This window comes from Haliotis cracherodii, unplaced genomic scaffold, assembly GCF_022045235.1.
Source record: "Haliotis cracherodii isolate W230 unplaced genomic scaffold, xgHalCrac1.p SCAF_7, whole genome shotgun sequence".
Lineage (NCBI taxonomy): Eukaryota > Metazoa > Mollusca > Gastropoda > Lepetellida > Haliotidae > Haliotis > Haliotis cracherodii.
In genome coordinates, this window is record NW_027266330.1 from 48,768,639 (window position 1) to 48,783,236 (window position 14,598).

Sequence of the window (14,598 nt, forward strand, 5' to 3'; positions counted from 1 at the left end):
TGTGGTGATTTGTGGATGAGGATACTACACTTAGCTACTTAATTAATTAATAACATGTATGCAGGGTTAAGTCTGAACAATAGGTTAAGAAAGTCTTTGACATGATTTAATATCTCAAGGTCGATAGAACATTGTTACTACATTGTCACTGCATTGTCACAACATTGTTAATACATTGTTACAACATTGTTACTACATTGTCACTACATTGTCACAACATTGTTAATACATTGTTACAACATTGTTACTACATTGTCACTACATTGTCACAAAATTGTTAATACATTGTTACTACATTGTCACAACATTGTCACTACATTGTTACTACATTGTCACTACATTGTTACTACATTGTCATCCATTGTCACTACATTGTTACTACATTGTTACTACATTGTTACTACATTGTCACAACATTGTTACTACATTGTTACTACATTGTCACTACATTGTCACACCATTGTTAATACATTGTTACTACATTGTCACTACATTGTCACAACATTGTCACTACATTGTTACTACATTGTCACTACATTGTTACTACATTGTCATCCATTGTCACTACATTGTTACTACATTGTTACTACATTGTCACAACATTGTTACTACATTGTTACTACATTGTCACTACATTGTCACAACATTGTCACAACATTGTTACTACATTGTCACTACATTGTTACTACATTGTTACTACATTGTCACTACATTGTCACAACATTGTCACTACATTGTTACTACATTGTCACTACATTGTTACTACATTGTCACTACATTGTCACTACATTGTCACTACATTGTCATCCATTGTCACTACATTGTTACTACATTGTTACTACATTGTCACTACATTGTCACAACATTGTTTCTACATTGTCACTACATTGTCACTGCATTGTCACAACATTGTTACTACATTGTCACTACATTGTCACTACATTGTCACTACATTGTCACAACATTGTTACTACATTGTCACTACATTGTCACAACATTGTTTCTACATTGTCACTACATTGTCACTACATTGTCACAACATTGTTACTACATTGTCACTACATTGTCACTACATTGTCACAACATTGTTACTACATTGTCACTACATTGTTAATACATTCTTACTACATTGTCACTACATTGTCACAACATTGTTTCTACATTGTCACTACATTGTCACTGCATTGTCACAACATTGTTAATACATTGTTACTACATTGTCACTACATTGTCACAACATTGTTACTACATTGTCACTACATTGTCACTACATTGTTACTACATTGTCACTGCATTGTCAATACATTGTCACAACATTGTTACTACATTGTCACTACATTGTTAATACATTCTTACTACATTGTCACTACATTGTCACAACATTGTTTCTACATTGTCACTACATTGTCACTGCATTGTCACAACATTGTTAATACATTGTTACTACATTGTCACTACATTGTCACAACATTGTTACTACATTGTCACTACATTGTCACTACATTGTTACTACATTGTTACTACATTATCACTACCTTGTCACTACATTGTCACTACATTGTCACAACATTGTCAGTACATTGTCACTACATTCTTACTACATTGTCACGACATTGTCACTACATTATCACGACATTAGTACTACATTGTCACAACATTGGTACTACATTGTCACAAAATTGTCACTACATTGTCACTACATTGTCACTACATTGTTACTACATTGTCACAACATTGTCACTACATTGTCACAACATTGTTACTATATTGTTACTACATTGTCACTACATTGTCACAACATTGTCACAACATTGTTACTACATTGTCACGACATTATCACGACATTAGTACTACATTGTTACTACATTATCACTACATTGTCACAACATTGTTACTACATTGTTACTACATTGTCACAACAATGTTACTATATTGTTACTACATTGTTACTTCATTATCACTACCTTGTCACTACATTGTCACTACATTGTTCTACATTGTTACTACATTGTCACTACATTATCACTACATTGTCACTACATTGTCACAACATTGTAACTACATTGTCACTACATTCTTACTACATTGTCACGACATTGTCACTACATTATCACGACATTAGTACTACATTGTCACAACATTGGTACTACATTGTCACAAAATTGTCACAACATTGTCACTACATTGTTACTACATTATCACTACATTGTTATTACATTGTCACTAAATTGTCACAACATTGTTACTACATTTTCACGACATTGTCACTACATTATCACGACATTAGTACTACATTGTCACAACATTGTCACTACATTGTCACAACATTGTTACTACATTGTTACTACATTGTCACTACATTGTTACTACATTGTTACTACATTGTCACTACATTGTCACTACATTGTCACAACATTGTTACTACATTGTTACTACATTGTCACTACATTGTCACAACATTGTTACTACCTTGTCACGACATTGTCACTACATTGTCATCCATTGTCACTACATTGTCATCCATTGTTACTACATTGTCACTACATTGTCATCCATTGTTACTACATTGTCACTACATTGTCATCCATTGTCACTACATTGTCATCCATTGTTACTACATTGTCACAACATTGTCAGAACATTGTTCTACATTGTTACTACATTGTCACTACATTGTCACTACATTGTTACTACATTGTCACAACATTGTCATTACATTGTTACTACATTATCACTTCATTGTCACAACATTGTCACTACATTGTCACTACATTGTTACTACATTGTCACAACATTGTCACTACATTGTCACAACATTGTTACTACATTGTCACTACATTATCACTACATTGTTACTACATTGTTACAACATTGTCACTACATTGTCACTACATTGTTACTACATTGTCACAACATTGTCACTACATTGTCACTACATTGTCACTACATTGTCACAACATTGTCACTACATTGTCACAACATTGTTACTACATTGTTACTACATTGTCACTACATTGTCACAACATTGTTACTACCTTGTCACGACATTGTCACTACATTATCACGACATTAGTACTACATTGTCACAACATTGTCACAACATTGTTACTACATTGTCACTACATTGTCATCCATTGTCACTACATTGTCATCCATTGTTACTACATTGTCACTACATTGTCATCCATTGTTACTACATTGTCACTACATTGTCATCCATTGTCACTACATTGTCATCCATTGTTACTACATTGTCACAACATTGTTAGAACATTGTTCTACATTGTTACTACATTGTCACTACATTGTCACTACATTGTTACTACATTGTCACAACATTGTCACTACATTGTTACTACGTTATCACTACATTGTCACAACATTGTCACTACATTGTCACTACATTGTTACTACATTGTCACAACATTGTCACTACATTGTCACAACATTGTTACTACATTGTCACTACATTATCACTACATTGTTACTACATTGTCACAACATTGTCACTACATTGTCACTACATTGTTACTAAATTGTCACAACATTGTTCTACAATGTCACAACATTGTTACTACATTGTCACTACATTATCACTACCTTGTCACAACATTGTCACTACATTGTTACTACATTGTCACTGCATTGTCAATTGTCATTTGTTAATTACACATGAATGTTGGATTCTGATTGGCTGAGACTAATTCTATTATTTTCAATGTAGCTTGCTAACATGAAGGGTGCATTTCTTATGTTCCCCACTCAAATTGTCAAGAGCTTGGGATTAGCTCCATTCATTCACTGCAGACAGATAATCTGTCATTCCTCATTATGGGTGATGGAGAAACATGGAATACACAAACCGTGAAGTATTGACAGTGAAGTATCTAGACATTGGTATTTCCACAGTTTAAGGACATGAGTGGCCTGTGGTCTTAGGAGCAGAGTTGCTCCCCTTTGTTGTGACGAGTTGCTCCCCTTTGTTGTGAAGAGTTGCTACCCTTTGTTGTGCAGAGTTGCTCCCCTTTGTTGTGCAGAGTTGCTCCCCTTTGTTTTGAAAAGTTGCTGATAATAGGTTTGAATCCCAGAGATGTCCTTTGTTTGTTGCTCAGCATCCAATGCTGCTGGCCTCACAAGAGAGGCAAATGTCCATGACCTGCATCACTGTGTGATGTCTGACATATGAAGCCACCTCCATGGTCTTGTGGTAGAGTGTCCGCCCGGAGAGCGGAAGGTCAGGGGTTCAATCCCCTGGCCGCGTCATACCAAAAGACTTAAAAAGATGGTACTTGTTGTTACCCTGTCTGGAGCTCGGCATTAAGGGGCTAAAACAAGGACTGGTCGGCTCTGAGTCAGTATACTGTGTCTGAGTGGGATATTCATGTTAAACTGCGGCATGGTATCTCAGTGAGCTAGCACTATAAATCGGCGTCAGTCCAGACTAGTACAAGCAGCCACACAAACACACACACGTACATACACGTTTCAATGTAAGTGCAATAATCGTGGACGCGACGTTAAACCCAATTTCACCTCACCTCGATTTGCAGTGAATATATAACTGAAACATCTCAAACTCCACTCACTCACTAACCCCGGCAGTCTGTGTTAACACCTCTCAAGCTTATTTATCTTCAGATATATATACCTAAAGAATACATGTTTATAAAAAATTTAAAATAAATGCATAAAAAATTAGAATTTTTGTCTGTATCCATCCTCGACCAAAATTGGAAGAACAAAAAAACAAACATTACAAATTTGAGAAATTAATAGGGTGAGGTTATGACATGATATTATCATCATATACATTTATGAAATGAAAATAAGTATTAATCTTATCAAATTCACCACACGATCCCAGAGTCAGTAAGCCTAAGGGACCTACTCGGTGTGTTTACAGTCGTCCACATACACTGTGCAGACACTCAACAGCTCATACCCATTGTACAACAGGTTGTAAATTGCCTACTGCGAGGTGATTGCAGATGTCAGTGTGGCGACAGGTTGGACCCCCTTGCTCAATGCAAGCTCAGCTACTTTCAACGGTAGGCACTGAGGTTAGAGTGAAGGTAGCTGTAGTCTGAAGTTACACCCATGTCACAAATCAACCTAATCTGATCTTAACTTGGTGTGCCAATTTTTGTAGCCCCTATTTTTTTTTACACCTTTCACAACAGCCTGTGTCAGTCCCTACGTGTGTTTCTGTTCAATGTTTCGTGTTGTGTTCATGGCTTCTCTGTCCATACCCCCAATCCATCTCTGCTGCCGGTGAGTTTCCTGTCCTTTCCATTGTATCAGAGCCAGGGTCATAGGTGGCCATGTCTGAAGGATGAGGATGAGGATGAGAGTTGTGGCCCTATGGTGGAAATCTGTGATTGTGGGTTCAAATCTGATTCGACCTGAATATGTTTCTAGGTTTGTCAGCACCATATTTGTGTTCATGAATTTCAAGTGGTAAATATTTTAGATGTGCATCACTCCAGGCTCTCCTCCCACTTCAAGCTGACATGACTGACTGACTGACTGACTGACTGACACTCACTCACTCACTCACTCACTCACTCACTTACCATCTTCCCGAGGCAAGAGAGTTAACTGACTATCTCGTCAACAAATATTTTCCAAATATTTTCATGTTTTAATCAAGGTGCTCAAGCAATTTGATGCACTTCGCGATGTAAGACCCGTTTTATAACACTATTGAATTTGATTATCGATCAGATCGTCTTGACTGGGCGCCGCCATTTTCTTCGATACAAATGCAAGTGACCTGATTGGTCCATAGGAGAGGCTTCGAAGGGATATAACTCGTAATAACCACTGGTGGCGCTACGATCGAGCCCAGAAATTCCAGCCTAGTTCGGCAAGGGTGGAAACTGGACTTTTAAAGTCAGTTAACTCCCTTGCTTCAGGAAGATGCTCACTCACTCACTCACTCACTCATGTTCTGTTGTAGATATACATCGAACATTCCCGGAAAACATCCATTTTGCTGACACAGTGGACGCCAATGGTCTACGGAAACCCCTGTGTCGAGTCTTGTCGGCAGTGGCCAAGAATAACACCCAAGTGGGATACTGTCAGGTAAACAACTGCTCATCTTACTCAAACTTTTTTTACTTTTAAAAACACCTGGAAACAAGCAGAATATACAGGATTTTATCTTTCTAAGGCTTTTCCATGTGGAAATAAGTAGAAAGTAATACTTTACTGTTTCCATGTGTATTATATACATATATATCTGGGGCGGTCAGGTAGCCTAGTGGTTAAAGCGTTTGCTTGTCACGCCGAAGACCAGGGTTCGATTCCCGACATCGGTACAATGTGAAGCCCATTTCTGGTGTATTGCTGGAATATTGCTTAAAAGCGGCGTAAAACCATACTCACTCACTCCATATCTGTCTGTCTATGTTTTGTTCAAGATTGTGCATGGTCTTCAACTCATGCATGTCGTAAAAGGCGACTAACGGTTCCTTAAATCAAGAAAAGTAAACACACCTACAGTAAAACATGATTATGCCGAATACCAGGGGACTGGTCAAATGTGTTCATTATATCCATAGACCCCTGAATCCACAGGTCGTAAAAGGCGACTCACGGGACTAATATTCCAGCTATATGACGGTGGTCTGTAAATAATCAAGTCTGGACCAGACAATCCGGTGATCGATATCACAACTGGGATACGATGACATGCATCAACCAAGTCAGCGAGCCCGACCATCCGATCCTGTTAGTCGCCTCTTACGACAAGCATAGTCGCCTTTTACAGGGTTGCTGAAGACCAGTATTGTACCCTGGATCTTCAGGGGTGCACTTCATTAATTGATGACTGGACTCACACAGGCAAAGGATTGTGATAAATTGTTAATTAAGGAATTTTTATTGCAGAATTCCAAAGTTGAAAGCAATAATAAACCTACAGTCGAGCCTGAAATGAATGTACTAATTGCAGGACATACAGAAATATGATCTTTTAACAGTTTTGATGGTACTCAGAAATATTGATTTAGTTCGGTCGGATTAGATTTCAAACTAACACTAGACTTAATAGTTCATTATAGAGTCGATATTTCATTCAACAGATGGCTGTCAATTTGAAAATATTTGCAAATAAGTTTTATACTGGACAGAGGACAAGACCATTATGCATTCAGAATTGTTTACAGAATTTTGCAAAATTTGCAACTTTGGTGAGGAGCTGTCACTTAGGTTTATGTTTAATGTCTAACACAGCAATATTCAACTATGTGATGGTGGCCTGTAAACAATCTATATTACGAGTGGGTGAATGTGTTGGCTTAACACCGCTTTTAACAGTATTCCAGTTATATCACGGCGTGTCAGATTGATGCGGAGGAAAGTTCAAAATGATGCAGGTCTCAGACATTTACCTCTTGGGAGAAACCCATAAGCACGGGTATGGTGCTGACAAACCTAGAAACATAATCGGGGCGAACCGGGATTCGAACCCACTATCATAGGTTTCTGGCGTGCCCAAGGGACGTAACTAGACACTTGCCACTTACCATGGGCTTGGCTATCGTGCTGACAAACCTAGAAACAGAATCAGGGAAGATCCAGATTCAAACCCACAATCAAATTTTTGGGGACGTGCCCAAGGAACGCAACATTGTAGCAGCCATCTGCATAATGCTACCCCAGCGTCACAGGGCCATATGACACAGTTGAACCAATCAACTGAACTCGAAAGGGTGCACGGGAATCACGCATGCACGAATACCGTGTTAGCGTAGGGAGTCCATATTCCCTTTCGAGTTGAGTCGATTGGTAAACGTCAGTGCCTTAAATTACCTTCCAGACTATAGACTGTGCATAGTCTCATAAGTCCATCCAAATAATCACTCCATAATTCTAGCCTAGTTCAGCAAGGGTGGAAACTGGACTTTTGTGGTCAGTTAACTCCCTTACCTCGGGAAGATGTACGTGTGCATGTATGGCAACCATAACAATTTACTGTTTACATTTATTTTGTTCGATTAGGGTCTAAACTTCATAGTGGGCCTCCTCCTTCTCATCGTAAGGGATGAAGACAAGGTGTTCTGGTTGATGGACACGCTCATCAATAATATATTACCAGGTGAGATATTTGATATATTAATTACCAGGTGAGATATATTAGATATCAAACAATACTTTATCAAATGTGATACCTGTATATATATATATATATATCTTATGCCAGCTATATATATTATCAGGTGAGATATAGAGATTGTATAAGAAATATATTACCAGGTGAGATGGTAAGATCTTTATGTTTTGGGTAAAAGATTTTCTCACAGTTTGCCCTTGAAATTCGAAATACTGGATTAGTTTATTTGATCAAGTCGGAATCTGAACTGTCTGAGTGTAGAAAGAAGGAAGGTGTTCTGTCATTATAACATGTCTGATGATTTTTGTACCAATATTTCCAGAGGGCCAAAGAGTGTTCTTTTGTTCAAACTCGTCCTTTATGTGTCAGATGTGGAAGAGTGATGTAAAGATTACTTCAAACCATTGATGGATGTTTGTGTATGTTGATGGATGTTTGTGTATATTGATGGATGTTGGTGTATGTTGATGGATGTTTGTGTATAATGATGGATGTTTGTGTGTACTGATGGATGTTTGTGTATACTGATGGATGTTTGTGTATATTGATGGATGTTTGTGTATATTGATGGATGTTTGTGTATATTGATGGATGTTTGTGTATAATGATAGATGTTTGTGTATATTGATGGATGTTTGTGTATACTGATGGATGTTTGTGTGTACTGATGGATGTTTGTGTATACTGATGGATGTTTGTGTATATTGATGGATGTTTGTGTATATTGATGGATGTTTGTGTATATTGATGGATGTTGGTGTATAATGATCGATGTTGGTGTATATTGATGGATGTTTGTGTATATTGATGGATGTTTGTGTATATTGATGGATGTTTGTGTGAACTGATGGATGTTTGTGTGTATAATTACTGATGGATGTTTGTGTATACTGATGGATGTTTGTGTGTACTGATGGATGTTTGTGTATAGTGATGGATGTTTGTGTATACTGATGGATGTTTGTGTATATTGATGGATGTTTGTGTATATTGATGGATGTTTGTGTATATTGATGGATGTTTGTGTGAACTGATGGATGTTTGTGTATATTGATGGATGTTTGTGTATACTGATGGATGTTTGTGTATACTGATGGATGTTTGTGTATACTGATGGATGTTGGTGTATACTGATGGATGTTTGTGTATATTGATGGATGTTTGTGTATATTGATGGATGTTTGTGTGTACTGATGGATGTTTGTGTATACTGATGGATGTTTGTGTATACTGATGGATGTTTGTGTATATTGATGGATGTTTGTGTATATTGATGGATATTTGTGTATACAGATGGATGTTTGTATATACTGATGGATGTTTGTATATACTGATGGATGTTTGTGTATACTAATGGATGTGTGTGTATACTGATGGATGTTTGTGTATACAGATGGATGTTTGTATATACTGATGGATGTTTGTGTATACTGATGGATGTTTGTGTATACTGATGGATGTGTGTGTATACTGATGGATGTTTGTGTATATTAATGGATGTGTGTGTATACTGATGGATGTGTGTGTATACTGATGGATGTGTGTGTATACTGATGGATGTGTGTGTATACTGATGGATGTTTGTGTATACTAATGGATGTGTGTGTATACTGATGGATGTGTGTTTATACTGATGGATGTTTGTGTGTACTGATGGATGTGTGTGTATACTGATGGATGTTAGTTTATACTGATGGATGTTTGTATATACTGATGGATGTGTGTGTATACTGATGGATGTTTGTGTATACTGATGGATGTGTGTGTATACTGATGGATGTGTGTGTATACTGATGGATGTGTGTTTATACTGATGGATGTTTGTGTATGTTTCTGTGTTCCAGGGTACTATTTCCCAGACATGAAGGCCCTGCAAGCAGAACAAGAACTCGTGGGGGACGTGGTGAAGTACGTAGCTTTCTTTCTGCTGGGGAGTAGCACACTGAACATAAACAACAGACATTCTATAGCTGCTCATGTACTCTGAGTGTGTGCACATTACAACACTGTAACCATGATAACTAACTCATGCTTATATATCTCTCCCACAAAAATGACACAAACTTCCAAATGTTCTTGTATGTTAACCTGTCTCAAAATGCAACCCTCCTTTTACAAATATCTGCACTTGCCACAGTAAGGACATAGATCATGTTCTGAGTGGCTTTATACAGTGAGTGAGTATAGTTTTACGCTGCTTTTAGCGATATTCCAGCAATATCACGGCGGGGGACACCATAAATCGGCTTCACACATTGTACCCATGTCGGGAATCAAACCCAGGTCTTCGGCGTGATGAGCTAACGCTTTAACCACTAGGCTACTCGACCGCCCCAGCTTTCAACAAACTCGGGGACATGCTGAATGTAGGACATGTGTTACAGATGGAAGTTGCCGGAGGTGGCAGCTCACATGGAGGCTCTCGGGGTGCAGTGGTGTCTGGTCGGCATGAAGTGGTTCATCTGTCTCTTCGCTGACGTCATGCCTGTCGAGGTGAGAACAGTTACACAATCTGCTACACATTACACAACCCCCATTTAGCCGAGTCCACAGAAAATAAGTGTTGAATTTAGTGTCAAGCGAAATTAAGTGTTGAATTTAGTGTCCAGCTTCAATTGTTTTGTTTCTTTCATCTGATATTGTTTTCCCTTCGGATTCCTGGTGAAGAAACTTTGTGTTTCAAAAGCCAGTGATGATATCATGAATGAGTTAATGCATGACACTTTTTATGGATAGCAACTTCTTTTATTCTTTGTCACTAATTTTAGAGCGACTTCTTGCACCTTCATCAGGAGAACGTTGATGGAGTAAGAAGTAGCTCTGAAACATCAGGACATAGAAGATATAAGAAGTTGCTTTCCATAAAAAAGTGTCATGTGTACATGTTCTTTGAACTTCTAAATTCTAAATTCAGCTATTGCCATAGTATGTCATACTTTTCCCCCCCGCAACACGTTTTGTGAGTGTATTAAAATGGGCAAGATGTTGTTTAAGGAGCAGATCTTGAAAACATTACAATATATCTTTACTAACTTAGTACATAGATATATCTAGTGGTAAACTAGTGCCTTTTGATTGTTTGGGATTTCTTAAAGAAAGATTTTTTGAGTTTCCATGGAAACAAATTTCGTATATATTTATTCACAAGAAGTATTTACTTTTGCAGTGGATATCGATGACTTTGTTGTCTTGTGTTTGTTAAATGTTTGTGATGATGTTTGAAGAAGGAAGCTGCTAGATCTGTGTGTATCCTATAGACATGGTCAGTGGGATAGCTCTCTTGGTCAAGGGTGCACAAAAGACCTTTCTTGATTCCTCGAATACATGAGTGCCCTTTCCTGTTCACATGGTCGGTCTTCATCTGTTTTTCAGACTGTCTTGCGAATCTGGGACTGCTTGTTCTTTGAAGGCACAAAAATACTGCATCGCGTGGCCTTGACCTTAGTTATAGCTAACAAGGAGAAGATTCTGGCCACCAAAACATTCCCCGAGGCTGTGGACCTGTTCCGAATGATCGTCTCCACGCCTCACACCCAAGACTGCCACACATTCATGAAGGTGAGTAGACGGCCTTTTGGAGCAGACGTCACTTTGGGCTTAAAAAAATAAAAGAATTGGTTCTCAGGCAATGGCTTGTGAAAATCTGGTGCCGGTGGGCGAGCGGGTTGCCTTTGCTTTTTTCTGAGGGGGAGAGGGGTGTGTGTGTGTGTGTTCAAACTGGTATGTAACCAAATCAACCTGGGAAAGGGCCTCTCTACAGAACTGTATTCCTTGATTAGTAAAATCAGGAATACAGTATTTGACTACCTTTGGAATACCAGTGTGTGCACAATACACGCATACATATATTTAATTTGATATTATTTAACAACGCAAAGACGTTATTGTGAGCACACAGCAGGTCAACAAATCTGTACTTAAGTATGCAAGTTAGTCCTGTTATTACACTATCTGGCTGTAAAAGTGTTCATTGTGTATCTGGACTTATGTTTGTAATCCATTTTATCACTTTTATCCAAGATTACATTGATAATTTAATTAAAAAATAAAGAATACATTACATTTTTATATATAAAGCCTAAGGAAAATATTTCTTTATTTAAGAGAACTAGGCAACATTTTCTTGTTTGGGGAAATCTTACTTGTTTCCTAGGGGTAGCATAGTGGTTAAAGCATTCGCTCATCACACTGAAGACCTGGGTTCGATTCCCGACATGGGTACAATGTGTGAAGCTCATTTCTGGTGTCGCTCACTCACTCACTCACTCACTCACTCACTCACTCACTCACTCACTCACTCACTCACTCACTCACTCACTCACTCACTCACTCACGCACGCACGCACGCACCCACCCACCCACCCACCCACTCACTCACTCACTCACAAAATATTTCTTAAAACATAAGCAACACATTCTCAGTCAGGAAATTAGTTCTGCCAGGGAGCTAACACCTGCTGCATTCAGATCCCCATTCACAGTTACCGTATTCAACGTAATAAGCGATCAGGGCGCTCTCAAACTTAGGAATAGGGGGCTCTTATTAGAATATGATTTTGGTGAGAAAAAACAGAGTTGAAAGATTGTAAATTTCCTGGTTTATGCTGACAGCCTGAAATGATACAAAAGAAAAGTCTCTGCATATTATACACGACAGATATATTTTCCAGAATTTATTTGCCCATTATTAAGGGTGCATGTAACACATGAGTGCGTATTATCCACGAATAAATAAGTCTTGTGTACATTGATCAATCGGAAGGGGAGCTAATTGGGATTGTTCACTAGCCAATATATTAACAAATATCGCCGTGGGCGCTTATTATAGCGATGCGCTTATTACATCGAATACGGTAGCCCCAGTGGGAAATGTTTAAACAATATCTGTTTTATTTTTCAGAATATTTTTGAATTAACAGGATCCTTTCCGCGCTCAAAACTGGAACAGATGAGAGAGGAGTGTCGGAAGAAAGTCAAATGAAGAAATTGTTTTGTTTATGACTGGAAAGGAAAATGTGCAATATGAACAAATTCCAATCATTAATTTAAGTGTGTCAGAGACTATTTTACATGTGAAGATAGCTATTTTACTGAACAGAATATAATTTTGATCATGTGTATTCAACATTATTTACATTAATCTATTAAAATTTAATCTTAAAGGTTAAATTTCTACATTTAGTCCAACAGCTTATGTATAGTTAGTCATACAGAAAGCAGTTTGTGACAGCTTATGTATAGTTAGTCGTACAGAAAGCAGTTTGTGACAGCTTATGTATAGTTAGTCATACAGAAAGCAGTTTGTGACAGCTTATGTATAGTTAGTCATACAGAAAGCAGTTTGTGACAACTTATGTATAGTTAGTCATAAGGAAAGCAGTACCGGTAATTGTTTTTGGGTCACATACATGTGACAACATCAGGTTGGCATATGTTTCGCCTATTGAATATGGAGGTGAACATGAAAATGCTAATTATATAAAATGATTGTCATACAGGTATTTTTCATAGAGAATTTTTAAGGCAGCAACAAATTGATTATTTATTTAGATCTATGCATCTATTGAAGACATTCTACCATTTTACCAAAAGATTGGTGACATTTTGCAGTGGTGAATTTATGATCACCATGTTTTTAAAATTCTAATTTTATGATGAATTTGTCGTTTCAGCAGACTTTATCACTTCAGACAAAAAAACCAAATGAATGAATAATCAATTTGCTGTGTTATTGTTTAGCTAATTTCATTCTCACGTGTGTAAATGAGGCTTGTCTTTTCCCTGATACATAAGATTATATTGGTCATGTGATACCTACCTGTAAGGATTTAAAATAATAGTTGTAATAATATTGATTATGATTATGATCCTAGGTCAGCAACATACCCTTGCTTGTGTTTTAAGTCTTTGCCCTGGTTACTTCAGGCTTTCCTCCCACATTAAACAGACAAGCCTTTCTGTAACTCACACACTGTTCAAAACTTCAATGTGGCGTTAAACTCTCTGCGATGCCGAGGATGTTGCTTCGGCATCCTAAGCAGTTTATCAGCTATTCTAGTCAACGTGACCTTTGTTTGTTGTTTAACGCCGCACTCAGCAATATTGACGGCAGTCTGTTAATAATCGAGTCCGGACCAGACAATCCAGTGATTGACATCATGAGCATTGATCCACTCAATTTGGATACGATGGCATGCATCAACCAAGTCAGCGAGCCTGACCAGCCGGTCCCGTTAGTCGCCTCATACGACAATAGTCATACGACATAGTCGCCTTTTACGGCAAGCTTTCTTGTGCTTTACGGCACTAATTTCAAATTGGCGACTATGCTTCGAAACCAAATTTTGACAAATTCTCTATTACAAATTTGAAACCTGAACAAAAGAACATTTTGGAATGGCTAATAAATGGTCTAAATTGTATAGATTCAGTCGTTAAACAGTCGTTCGGAATACCCCGTGTTAAGGTTTTAGAGGATT

At 37.8% G+C, this 14,598-nt stretch overlaps 1 protein-coding gene across 1 annotated transcript in view; it reads left to right on the plus strand.

Moving 5' to 3' along the window:
* Window positions 1-14,231, plus strand: part of LOC139447688 (growth hormone-regulated TBC protein 1-like) — a 37,351-nt gene extending 23,120 nt beyond the window's left edge. Inside the window, exons 5-10 of the mRNA XM_071229125.1 lie at window positions 5,960-6,087; window positions 8,008-8,104; window positions 9,964-10,027; window positions 10,504-10,612; window positions 11,492-11,677; window positions 13,020-14,231. Of these exons, the coding sequence (XP_071085226.1) occupies window positions 5,960-6,087; window positions 8,008-8,104; window positions 9,964-10,027; window positions 10,504-10,612; window positions 11,492-11,677; window positions 13,020-13,100 (665 nt within the window). The 3' untranslated portion in view covers window positions 13,101-14,231. The remainder of the gene's footprint in view (window positions 1-5,959; window positions 6,088-8,007; window positions 8,105-9,963; window positions 10,028-10,503; window positions 10,613-11,491; window positions 11,678-13,019) is intronic.
* The last annotated feature ends 367 nt before the right edge of the window (window positions 14,232-14,598 follow it).